The sequence below is a fragment of the Acanthochromis polyacanthus genome, chromosome 11 (assembly GCF_021347895.1).
Source record: "Acanthochromis polyacanthus isolate Apoly-LR-REF ecotype Palm Island chromosome 11, KAUST_Apoly_ChrSc, whole genome shotgun sequence".
Classification (NCBI taxonomy): domain Eukaryota; kingdom Metazoa; phylum Chordata; class Actinopteri; family Pomacentridae; genus Acanthochromis; species Acanthochromis polyacanthus.
This window is the reverse complement of record NC_067123.1, coordinates 28068587-28082412: the sequence shown is the minus strand read 5'-3', so window position 1 is coordinate 28082412 and position 13826 is coordinate 28068587. Positions and strand designations below refer to the sequence as shown.

At 38.6% G+C, this 13826-nt stretch overlaps 1 protein-coding gene across 1 annotated transcript; it reads right to left on the bottom strand.

Moving 5' to 3' along the window:
* Nucleotides 1-10058: 10058 nt before the first annotated feature.
* Nucleotides 10059-12687, bottom strand: sem1 (SEM1 26S proteasome subunit). The gene is made up of 3 exons (XM_022200593.2): nt 12544-12687; nt 11946-12039; nt 10059-10350 (listed from the first exon to the last, which is right to left on the bottom strand). The coding sequence occupies exons 1-3, from the start codon at nt 12617-12619 to the stop codon at nt 10308-10310; spliced, it is 213 nt and encodes a 70-aa protein (XP_022056285.1). The 5' UTR covers nt 12620-12687; the 3' UTR covers nt 10059-10307.
* Nucleotides 12688-13826: the final 1139 nt, after the last annotated feature.

Here is a 13826-nt window from a genome sequence, read left to right as displayed (position 1 = left end):
CAGTTGGATGTGGTGAAAATGATCGATGCCATTTGAGGAGCTGAATATGTCCTGCAAGCATTTCATGTTCACTTAAACTGGATTGTGCAACGTTTAAGGTCTTTAAAGGACTTGCTCCCTGCAATTGTTTCCCCCCTCTTTTGCAGCTGTAATGCACATACTGTGACATGTAATTAAGCATGCTCTAATGACTTGAGCCAACTCAAAGAAGCTCCGGGAATCGTGGTTGCACATTGATTTCTCATAGGTCAACACTACTGAGGTTGCTCTACAGTGATGTAGGGTTTCATGGGAGTGCATGAGTGAGTCTGATGATTGATTAATTACAATTATCAGAGGCCTGATAATTCACCAGAGATGATAATAACATCAAGTGTGCTTTATTGCTCTGGCGGAAAAAGCCTCTCTGGTGTCTAAATTGTCCCCCCTGTTAATTTCTCTTCCTTCACCGTCCAATGCTTTTAAGTGCAGCAGGACAGGTGGATGGCTGAGCCGGTGTGTTCAAATATTGAAGGTTTGGGAGGGGACAGCGCTAAAATCCGGGAGCAAAAATAGCAAACAAACTCCCTAATTGCCAGGTATCATGGGCATACGGGAAGGAAACGCAGCAGGGGGGTGTTGTTGCCACAGACGTCACAGTTAAAAACACGCTGCCATCCTCACAGGGCCATTCGGCTCGGTTGCACATTATGGTTTAATGATGGCATGAGAATGACTCACATGCAACACTGATTCACTTTACATTAGACCCTTAATCACAGCAGCTATTATCTCCCCTTTGTGTGATAAAAGTACTGGACTCCACAAGACTTGTGTTAAATAGATGCAAAACATTTACTCAGTGAGAGTTACTACTTCAGTTAGGTGTTCTTTCACAGCGTAGGTTGCAGGCTACTATCAGCGTGGTTTAGCATATTATTAAATTGGGTTTTTCGTGGCTGAATAAAATATGAACAAAAATAGAAATGCAAGTCGTGTTTTATTAAATATGAGCCATCTGTTCTTTTTAACAGAGGGGAATAAGTATTTGCTGCTTAAATGCACCCATCTCTACATCAGAATAAATGCTGTGAAACAACCAAGTATATTGGAAATGATAATGGGAGAGAGAAGTTATGGACCAGAAATTACAAGACAATAATGACTCATACATTTGTGATGCATAGAGTTAAGAAAGTTGACGATGGTGATTTGTGGAATGTTGTCTTCCTGATGTGCTTGGTGAAGTTGGAGGACATTTTTGGGCACAGGATTCCATTGTTGGATACGTCCATGTTGAGCTTCATGCTGCAGATTATCTGTCATGCTGTGCTGTCTGAAAGTACACTGTCTGGCCAAAAAAAAGAGTCGCTACCTGTGATTTATCTAAGCAAATAGGTAAGAGCCCTCCATTGGATAATTACTGCAGTGATGAATACGTTTCAGCTGCAACAACTTATTTAACCGTAGCTGATTCAGTGAGGAGCTTCTCATTTCTTAATCAACTATATCGGAGGATATACCCTGTGGTTATAGGAAGGATGTTAATCTGTCAGAAGGGCTAAATTATTGGCCTGCATCAAGCAAAGAAAGCAACTGAGAAGATGTCTGAAACTACAAAAATCAGTCCAACGCATTATTAAAACCTGAAGGATAGTGGTGAAGCATCATCTTTGAGGAACAAATGTGTTTGGTCATGTGATCTGATGAGTCTAGATTTACCCTGTTCCAAAGTGATGGGGGCATCAGGGTAAGAAGAGAGGCAGATGAATTGATGCACTCATCATGACTAGTGCCTACAAGCCTGTGGGGGTTAGGGTTATGATCTGGGGTTGGTCAAGTTCAACAACATTATGTTCCCAAAGAATGAGGTCAGCTGACTATACTGAATATACTGAGAGACCAGTGCTGTGTCCGAAATCGCATACTAACGTACTACTCATAGTAAATGTGACGTCAAAATAAGTATGTAGTGCGTTCACACTGGATAGTATGAATAGATTGAGTACGCGAGAAATACCCGGATGTATACTATATCCGGAAAAATTTTAAGTATGCGCGGTGACCACACTAGTCATAGGTCTTTCCATCAGTGGAGTTTTTCTTCCCTGATGACATGGACATGCTCCAAGATGACGATGCCAGGATTCATGGGGCTCACATTGTGAATGAGTAGATCACGGAGCATGAGATGTCATTTTCACTCATGAATTGTCCTCCACAGAGTCCAGACCTCAGCCCCATTAAGAATCTTTGGGATGTGCTGGAGAAGACTTTGTGCAGCGGTCCAACTCTCCCATCATCAACATAAGATCTTGATGAAAAACTAACGCATCTCTGGACAGAAATAAATGCTGTGACATTGCAGAAGCTTATCGAGATGATGCCACAGCGAATGAGTGCCATACTCAAAGTTAAAGGCAGTCCAACAAAATATTAGTGTGCAACTTTTTCTTTGCCCAGGCAGAGTATTTCTTAGATTACAATTGATGGAATTGTGGACATTCAAGTGCCTGGCTGCAGTCCTAGCTTACAAGCCAGCATCTAGCCGGCCAACAGCTTGTTGTTTTGACCTTTTATAGTCACTGGCCAAAGGACAGTCTGATGGTACAGTCTGGATGATGATTTCAAAATGAGTACAACTATAAAACAATTTTAAAAACAGTACAAAAAGATTGCTTGAAAAATACAACAATGTGGAAAAGTAAATGTGTTCTGGAGTTTCTAAAGAGCCATAAAAGTAGAAAGTTTTATCTAAACAGGAAACAATAAGATATGACATGTACAGATATGTAGCAGGTAGGAGTTATTAAGTTGAACTTTATCCTACTTGTTTCAGACATTATTTTAGGTTTTGGATTTAGTTTGGTTGTTTTGTGTTTTTGTATTGTGTATTTATTTTATGTTTTGCCTTTATGATACTGTCGCATGCCTAAAATAAATTAAATGAAATGAAAAATCTAATAAAATAAGTGCCTGCTTATTGGTCATACTATCTGATCATTGTCCTTTAAGTCGCACCTAACATGAATGTGAATAAACTCAGTGGTCAAGAGTTTGTCACCAGTTGAACAGCTCCAAAACTTTCTAATTTTAACCCTTTTTGAACTGCAACAACAGAAATTATTTTTTTTAACCTCTTTTCAAAGTCAAAAAAGAAGAGCATTCGCGTGCTGCTTTTCTATTGTTGTTCAGTATTGGTTTGTCTTTTCACAGACGGTAACCACATCACTCCTCCTTTACTGCCCGACAAACTAAGTTTAAAACAAACAGTAAGGCTAAGAAAAGAAAACTAAACTTTCAGAGCAACTAACAAAGGGCGACTACTACATAACAATAAAAGCTAAATTCCATTTTATGTCTGGAAAATCGAATAATTGCATGAAATAATTTAAAACAAATCAATTTGACCCATATGCTAGCTGAACATCTTACTGTTTTACTGAATACACTTTAAATATATGATTTAATGTCTACTTAACTTTGAAAATTAGGAATCTCACTCAAACCAGAGGCTGAAAACATGGCAATTAGAGATGCTCCGCTAGTCACCAATTTGCTACACTAGTTTATGTGGCTTTACTTTTTTTTTCTTCCACTATGGTTAGCTTTTAACACTGTCCTATTTTTGTCATAACCTCAAAATGTTGGAGCATTAAAATAGAAAGAAAATGTGTGCAAATGAGTTTTAACGAAGGCTGTTTCACCCGTTAGTCAGAACGCAGTCACTGCAGTTTGATTTTTACTTTTGACTTCTTTCAAATGTATATATGTTTAGCTTTTTTCTGCTACAGTTACAATTTTTATGCGATAAAGTCAAAATGTCAGACAGCCAGATTCCATTTTGGCCAGTTGTGTAGTTTGAACTTAGGACCTTATATTCTCAATGCTTTTCACCTTTGCAAAATTACACATTTATCTGTCAAAAGCCTGCAAGATGGATCATGTCATGAACAGCACGACTGAAACAGGGCACTCGTAATCTGTCCTGACATCAAACTAAGGTCTTGTGTTTTCATAGGGATAGCGTTAAACTGAAACATACCCATCTGTTTCTTTCTGTGTGCCAACATGTCGGATCGGGTTAAAATCTGGACAGATTTAAGTGACAGTGAGGCCATGGCGTGATCCCACACTGTCGGAACTAACCAGTGTCATGTTCACATGCTCCGATGAGTTTATCCACATTTTTTAGCTGAGCTGTGATGGCACTCATAAAAACACATAAGGGTGTCAGACCGAAGCATGAAATATAATCCAGATATTGTATCTGTTAGTTATATATGTGTAGGTGGAGTCGAATATTTCCATTTTAGATGTTTCCATCCACCACAACTATGACATTTTAGACCCAAGTGGCACCCAGTGCTCAATCTAAGAACGTACACTTCTTTTCTAAAAATCAAAGTCGTGCTCACTGGATTGTGTGTCTTTCATTTGGATTAATGTATAACAAATCTGCATCAGCAAAGCAAAGTCTGTGCTGCACAATACAATACATGAATAAGGATATTATATCACGCACACACAACCCTAGAAAGGTATTTAAAATAATACTAAAGTAGGAGTTAAACATTTCAGGACGAGAGTTTGATGAAAAGATTGATACCACTCTCATATCTGTCCATTAAACAAAGCTACAGCCGGCAGCCTGTTATCTTAGTTCAGCACAAAGACTGTAAATAGGGGAAAACAGAAAAACATCAATTAACCATTTAATGGTGGGTTATGTGCCAGATTATTTTTGGCTGCAACCAGTAACTTCCTGTCTCCACTGGTTGCCTGACAGCTGCTCACAGCCAAGAAACACTCTAAGACGTAACTCTGTGTAAAACAGTAAACCGCTGGCTTAACACTTCGTAATGAGATGTAGCATATTAATCGGTGAGCTTTAGAGGTGCTGGGAGGTGGATTTTGCTGCAGTTTGAAAAAGCCAGGTTACATGGTTCCAGTCTTTGTGGCGCTTGCTTTCTATTTAATGGAGAGAGGTGAGAGTGGAGTCTAAGTCTTTGTCAATAAGTGAATAAGCATTGTTTTAATTTATCACAACACTTTTCTCATTGTGGTTCTTGATCCATTGTTGAAGGCCATTTGCCATATTTTAGTAGATCTTTCCAAAGAGACTATCTACTACTATTTTTCAGCACATTTCCATCTTTGCTTATACACATACATGGACCCTTTTTTTATGCTTCACATTGCATTATTGGCATCATTTCAGATTCATGTTCTTGGTTTCTTCTGATGCCATGAAAAGGGTGTAAACCGTTCAAGACAACACAGGATCATTTTGACGAGAATGAATGGAGCTGAAAAAGCAGCCTGTGGTCAATCCATACTGGTTAATTGAGGCAGTTAGGGTAGAAGAGACTTGAAAGCCCAAGTCCTCCTTGACACTGATGGCTGTCCTATAAGGGACCTTCAGTCGGGCCCTCGGGTCTTTTGATAGGGCACTCGCCAGCGTCCTTTGGGGCTGTTTCACCCCCCACAATAAACAGGCAATCCTTTGTCACCGAGAGAAGGGGGGTCCTGAGGGTTGCTCCTCGTTATTATTTTCTAAAGTAATTATACCTTATTATCTGTGTTTACTTTAGCGGGGGTGCGAGCATGCAGGTGTGGGCCATTCTGCACTGGGGTTGGCAGTCTCACTGGTGAACGCACCCCAGAGTGTCTTTTTTTTTTTTTTTTTTTTTTAAACTCTCACCCGCCATCTTTACTTGGAGGTTTTTTGGGGGGTTTTAGTAGTAGTATTGCAGCCCCACCGCTAATTTCAGCCCAACAAAAGAAACGTGCAATTAGGGCTATTATAGTAGCAGCTGCATGCTTCCTAGCTGTGCAGCGACAGCTTCGTCTTCACCCCGGCTCGATGGTGGAGGGCTTGGAGAGGGGAGAAGCAGGCAGAGCGGGGCCTGTAGCAGTGGGAGAGACAGAGAGAGATGGAATGGTCACAGTAGCCTCCAGTGTCTGCAGAAAAAGAGAGGAAAATATAGCCTGGGAGGCTGGTGTGGTTCTTCAGTGTAGACACAGCAGGGACTCTCGCCCACAGGCTCGTGGGCCTTGAGAACAATGGATCTGCCATCTCCCAACATGAAGTGTTATGAAATAGTCCTCGCCACAGTTCCATTGGCTGCTCTCTTGCATGTGGTCTCAGAACTGCGTGGGCCGAGAGAAAACGATTTGCAAATAAGAAAATGCTTTTTGAAGAATCCGGGCATTTAGAGAGACAATAATCAGTTTACAGAATTTGTAGCATTCAAAATTAGACATTCAGCATGAGGACTGAACGAGGACAGAGGACTATTCACTGATGAAATATTCACCCCACGGATTGTTATTCAGTCAATATCAGCCACAGCGAGCCATCCAAGTCAAGGTGAATCATGTGGGTCACAAAGAAACGGCAAAAAATGTTTGCAGAAATCAAAGCCGCGACTGAATGGGTTCAAAGCAGAACCGGTGCAGACACAGTGAAAAGCTTGGCGATCTGTGTGAAGCTGAATATCGAAGGCCCATCGAGGCCCTCGCAGCGTTAGACACAAGGGACCAATCTTACGCTCTCAGCACAAACAAAATGGTCACAAGTCCTCCTCTGTTGCTCTCACTTAGCAATTCTCTCACTTCACTGACTTCTCAACCCTTTGGAATAATCATCAGGCCCAGGGTCCTCTGGTTTCATGCTCATAAACAGATGGAGGCGTCCTGCAAGTGTGAATCTCAGCAGTCGGAGTTCACTTGATGAAAATGAGACCTTGCTTTATGTTCTGACGTTTGTGCCAACAAAATATTTATGTTCTTCCTTGACACTGGCATTAACACGTATATCAGTAGCAGCTGAACACAGTAAGGACCGCTCACTCCAAGCAGAGCTGTTTAGCTTTGATATGCAGATGAGTGGAATTATAACTAACAAGCAGGGATTTAGAATTTTCCCAGAAAAGAACAAGAAAAGACAGATTTACAACATTTAACGTTTTCCAACATTTCAAATCTGTGTGTAACAATTTAAAGTGACAAAAAAAAAAAAACTTTTTCCAAACAACAAATTGTGCTGGTAAATCAAAGCTGGTAGGAAGGGCAACCCACCAAGCTGCAAAAATATTCAAAATTTGACTTAGGATTGATCAATGATATTTCATCTTATAAAATGTAACAGAAGTTTCAATTCATTAAGAATGGTCTTCTTTGGTTTCACAGATCTGCTGGTGTTATGTGGGTGGACAGTGTTTGGTTTAATCAGCAATATTATATGTCAAGTAAAGTGCAAAAGTTTTGACTACTGATCATTTTATTGCAGCACTCTTTATTTAAATTAATGCCAACATCAACTGAGCATATTTTATACTGTAAGAGTTATTTTTGTTTGTGTTTTGAGCCGTTAAAGACAGATTTTCTTAAAACAATGTAAAAAATTCTAGTCATCCTGTTTAGGTATTATGTTGAATTAAAGTCAGATAAATGAAAGTCTCCCTTTTAACATACTGTATTTGGACAAAGACATTTTAAAAATCTTTGTAACTCTGAAATGGTCCCTCACAGATACCGATGATACATACAAACAACACAAAAGAAATTAGCTTTTTTGAGAAATTTTAAATAAAAATATCAATAGATGTAATATTTTTCTGTGGAAAGCATAACTACACCCTTGGTCTCGGAAGCTAGCATAGCCTCCTTTAGCAGAAATAACTTCTTGTAGGTGTTTTGCGTGATTGTCCACCAGTTTCTAACATTGACTTGCTGATTTTTTGACCACCAAGATGTCTGAGGGTTTTCTTGCATGTACAGCCTGCTTTAAATCCCACCACAACATTTCAATGGGATTCAAAAGTGGACTTTTACCATTCCATAACCCTTCATTTGTTGGTGGCTTAAAAACCATTATCCTGCTGAAAGATCCACTGCTGGTTCAGCTTAAACTTCAGGACAGATGGCCTCATGTTATCTTCGAGCACTCTTTGATATGATGCAGAATTTATAGTTGAATCGATGACTGCAAGCTGCACAGTACCCAAAGCAGCAAAGGAACCCCAAACCAAAATATTTCCACCACCAGGCTTCACAGTTGGTGTTAGATTCTTCTGCTGAAAAGCTATCTTCAGTTTGTGACAAATATGTCCATGTGGCCAGACCGTACTACCTTTGACTCATCTTATTACAAAAAGCCTTCCTTTTGCCTGTCAGAAGGTTTCCTTTGCTTATACACTCCCACAAATGGCAAATGCTGAGATTCTTGGGGAATTCATTTTTTGCATGTAATTGTTTGGTGTTGGAATGCATTTGTTGAGGCAGCCAGTCCTGGACAAATTGGTAAATAGAACACAAAATTACAATAAAATGCTTGATTTTAAATAATTTTTAGACTTTTTTTTAATGTGTCTTGCTAAACACACAGGGATCTATAATTATTTTTCTTAGAATGCTTTGGAGAGCTCTTTAGATTTTGGTATGACACCACACATTTCAACCGCAGACCCTACTGTAGATATCAAAGGTTTGAATAAGATGGTTTAAACTTGTCACTGTTGAAAAGGTTCTTATCGTGAATCTGTAACCCTCATCCTCTTTTAAATTATTTGAAAGTGAGATAAATGTATTTTTATTATATTTAATATATTATATATGTATATTGTTTACAATTGCTTGTATATATATGTGTCAAAAGTCAACACTTTCCATATTTGTATGTACTTATTTCTCACAGCTGTTGCATATTTCTCCTGCTGTGTCCTGTCTTTCATAATTCAGGACACTGACACTCATTGCCAAAAACAAATCCAGACATGTTAATCTCTATTGCAAAAAGTTAAAAGATTTATATATGATTTCATAATTAAAATTATCTCAGTGCATGGTATCTTTATAGCTTATTGCACATTTCCTGATAAAATCAGTCTTTAAAGTAACTGGTACATACATGAGCTCAATAAATACAGCCTATTCAAATTAGTGAAGCTGCTCAAAATGGAAAGAGTACAGTGAGTCGATGTTTTCAGGTTACTTTCCATTTCTAGAGGTGGAGGATGGATATTGTTTTCAGAATGAAAGCGGCTCTTGCAGCCTTGGTCTTACTGGCATCCATTTCACCTCATTAGGACCCTGGGACCGAGAGTCGACAAAACACGGAGAGAAATCATTTTGCCGGGGGAGTGTGGCGGGGATAAATTGGCCTCTGGTTCAGTACGAGAGTCCCCGCTGTGCCAAGCGGAAGAGAAGGGCCTGGCTGGCAGTAGGGGCAGGCCCAGGCAAGGCAGGCTGGGAGGCCCCATGCTGAGACCCCCTCCCTGCCTCTGACAAACACGGCAGTGGATAATCTCTCCTTCAGGGACTCGGCCCAGCGCTGTGGGGCTGAGAGGGAAGGGGGCTGTTATACAGCACAGTGCAGAGGAACTGCCTCTGTATATGTGTGCAGCATGAGCTGCAAGCACACTTACACACACTTGTTTGCATTGTGTCTACCTCCACTGCGCACAGCTTATGTACATCTCCATTTTCTCTTGTGTACACTTTTGTTGCTCTTCCTCTGTAACGCAGACATCACTTTGACAGTTTCAATAAACAGAGTCTTCCATAAAAGTACAGTTGCTACAAAATGATCGCAGATATCTGTTGAGCACTTGAACCTGAGTAATAGCCCATCATGCAAAATTCATGTAGTCCAAAATAAATGCACAATGTGGCAGAGGGCAATAACAAGCTGCCCATTACAGGTAGATTGTATTGACTTGGCAGGTGTGTTTCTAGGGAGATCAACAGCTCTTACAAAGACTGTAATTTAAAGATGTTTAGCCAAACACTGAGTCGTCTTCTATACATTCATAACTGCCAAAATGGATTTAGTGTATGTACCAAAGAATAATAGCAGTACAGGGGCCAGAAGAAACAGAGGAACACAGACTAAATTTGTGGTAATGACCATTCAAGTCATTGGCTGTGTTGCATGAATTTAAGTTAAGGCAGGTACAGCGTATTCAATTACTATTAGAACTTGCCCAATTTCTGCATTGTTTTAATGACTACAGCTAGGATCATTCTGTCAATCATATTAAACACTACTTAGGTACACAAAATAAACACAGCTGTAACATGTAAATAACAGCAAATTTATTACCTACAAATGCCATCATCTAAACATTTGCAGTATGGTTATTCAGTAAAAAAACACTGAAAGGAACAGTTTCTGCCAAACTCTTTACTTTCATCCATATTTCTTACAAAAAAGGAAACAAATTAACATCCTCAAATCTCTTGTGGTGGGTGGTCGACAGGTAATACTCAAATATAAATGTCCATATCCAATGTCACAGAATAGTGAAAGGCCTTGTCAGCCACTATGACGTCTCCATCTTGTAACCATGCTTTTCGAGCTCCGCTCTGCAGGGAGGGAAAGGAAAATAGAAAGATCAAGTCAGCAGAGATGATTACAGGTGGGTGGCTGAGACATAAGTACCCTCTGCTATTGATTGTAAGAGCCATTAAGAGATGGCAGCAGAAAAAATACATAAATATTGCATAATGCATGCAGCTATGGATTTGATGATTACATACTAAATATATATAGAAGCAGTGCCCTTTAACAATAATGATATCTTTAAGAAATAGCTTAATAGTATAGCTATTGTAATTGGCTTAAATAAAACAATGGCACATTACTGCTGAAAGTGTACTCAAATAAAAACAGAACAGCCACTTAACTATAAACACGTATTGATTATTCACCAAGCGTGAGTGCAAACAAAGTCTTTTGAGTATTAGGATGAAAATGTTGATGTGTAATGCACATTTCTATTGAAATATAAACCCTGATAGTTAAGGTACTTCTGGGCTGTCAGCATTCTTGTTCTTTTGTTTTGTTGTCCTTTTGAAGGTGTTTCGGACACAATCTCATAAATGTATGAAACATGCAGTAGCACACTGCTATTAATAGCCATTCAGGCTCCTGAAGAGAAGCAGCACAAGAGCTACAAACAAGGTCAAAATTGTAAAAGTAAATGCAGTGATAGTGACTGCAGTTTCCACCCTGCAATTAAAATAAAAGATGAGCCTGCGAGTACCTCACTAAAAGACAATTTTATGATTTGCAGTCCTACAATCAAGATGTTTACTACAAAAACAATCATTACAGTTTGTGTAATCATTCTTCTAAATCTATATTGTCCTTATTTTCCCTATTAACATTAGGAGAACAAACACAAATATTAATGTCAGAGAGCAATGCAGCTTAATTACACAGCATGATGTAAGTTTTAAGTGCCTTTAGAATAGCAGGTTTGATACTTTTACAACAGGTTTTTTTCCTCCCCATTTTTCATTAAATGCAGAATTCTCAGAACATGAGTACTTCCATATCAGGCATCTTTTCAACTAATGTCTAGCTAGTGTCCCAAAGTAAAAGGATCCAAAATGCAATGCATTTTAAAATATGGAAGCACATTTTATTAAAACCTTTGCATTAGTTTATGCTTTTTTAATCATTTCTGTTTGGGAATATATCATTGATTAATTGTAATTTGTAAACATAGCTGTTTGGAGATGCTGACTGACAGCAAGACCACTATTTTCAAAAGAAAACTATTTCAGTACTCTTTCGACTCAACTGAACACACACAAAGAAATAAAAAGGAAAAAAAGAGCCATATAAAAAGTTGAAAAATATAAATATCTAGGGCCTGAGTTTAACGAAGACATAAACATGTTATGCAATTATGTAATTATTTGTACTACACAACAGATTTATCTGTTTAATACACAACATTTTCCTTATTACATTATTAATTTACTTGATAACTACTGAAGCTATAACATGATGTACAAAAAAAATAGTACACATTAAATGAAAATATGGTGACAGAAAATAAATCAATCCATCTGTGCCAAGCATCTTCATTTGCTGACCCACTTAGTGGACAATGACAGTCTCTAAGTAAGTGCAGGTGCTTATTGTATATGCTGTTGAATGATCAGATTACCTCAGCTGATTTGAAAAATCATCCTCTACATTGTCATCATCCCAGTTATCTTCCCAAACATGAGCATCTTCGTCTTCATCCAGCCCCGTCCAATCTGAGAATTAAAACATCACCGACGTTAATATATATCAACAGTTTAAAATAAACTCTCAGATTAACAAATAAATCAAATACAACAGGTCCAAGTCACATTGTGAAACTCTTTTGTATCTGTTTAAACCATCTGACCACTTTAGCTCGATGACTTAGCTTCATTAGCCTTAGCTTGCTAACGTTAGCTGATGTAGCTAAAAGAGCTAAATAACACAGGGTAGAAGAATAAACGACAGGCATTGTGAAGCCTTGCTAATATTAGTCGTTTTTAAATTGAGACTTTAAAAGCTACGAACTCAATGAACAGACTAATGTACGGAGCTACATCAGCGGAATGTGTCCTGTTTTCGCAGCAACTCTGCTAGCTAATGCTAGCGCTAATACGGCTAGGCTAGCTGAGTCACTGCTGTAGGGCCCTGCGTCGAAGCAAAATTACACGTACAGACAAACTGTAAAAAAGAAAACAAGAGCGGTAGCCCTTTCGACTAATATCTATATTATTTACCCTCTGCAGGGAATTCTTCAAACTCGTCGTCCTCCTCCAGTAAGCCCAGGTCTACGGTCTGTTTCTTGTCTGACATGGTGTGTCCGTCGCTGTGTTGCTGTTTGGTAATGAATGGCTCTCACACGCAGGAATTGTGGGAATTGAAGTTGTTCAAGTGGGTCATAGCTGCGTTAACTGCACAGGAACGTGCGCAGTGCTGTACCACAAGGAGACGTGAAGCGATTTTGTTCAAGGGACACCTTATATTACAAATAAATTCACAGTATTTTTACAATAAATTGCATGTGTACCCAGCCATTTGCAGTAAATAACCAGTTTTTCATTGTTTAATTGAAACACCGAAGGGTAATCTCCAAAAGAACTCTGGGCATCAAACACGTCACTTCTCTGGTAAGTATTAAGGCTCAAATTTATATCTTTTCTGTATCCGTTTATGGGCTTTACTTGTGTAATGGAAACACACAATACAGGATCCAGGTGAAAATTCAAAATTTGATGGAATATCATTAAGTAAGGCCCCGAGGCCTTTCTCATTTAGTATAGGCCTATTCCTGTTGAGTCAACACAGGTATTTATGATTCACTCTTCTGCTCTTATTTGTCAATTTTGACTGGAGAAGTAACGTCTTTAAATCTGCATGTGGCACCTGTTCTAATCAGTAAATTAATTTATTTCAATTAATGTATAAACTCCTCAACTTTAGTAGATCATATCATATCATAGATCAGGAATATTTGTGCTCCTGTCCAAAGCTTGTTGCTGTCTTTCATATAGAACACATCACATGTAACTTGTCTGAGTTTTTGTATATATCTCAACTATGTTACTGAAGATGATTGCATACAAGAATGCAACACATTTTGGCAATCAAACATTGATAAATTTTATTAGACACTCGCTTCTGGCATTGTGAGAGAAACTATGAGAAACATTACAAGATCTTAATGACTTTTAAAGTCCAAAATAAGTGTGGTTTTGCAGCATTTTTCATATTTAATTTTTACAATTACAAGTATGAGTCAGCCTTTAACTGTATCTGGCTTTGCAGTAGCCTAAAACTGACATCACAACAAACTACCGTCTATCAGCTTGTTGTACTGGAGCTGCAAACAACAACACATTTGGTATGCAGAAAAATACGGGAAATATGCTTTATCTGAGTTTGGAGTGTCATGGACATTTAGGTGATGTTGTATGTATGAAAACAGCCATAAAAATGCTGTATTTTTATATTTAAAAACTAATTTCTTACTATTTAGGCATAAGCGACAATGCTCTGTAGG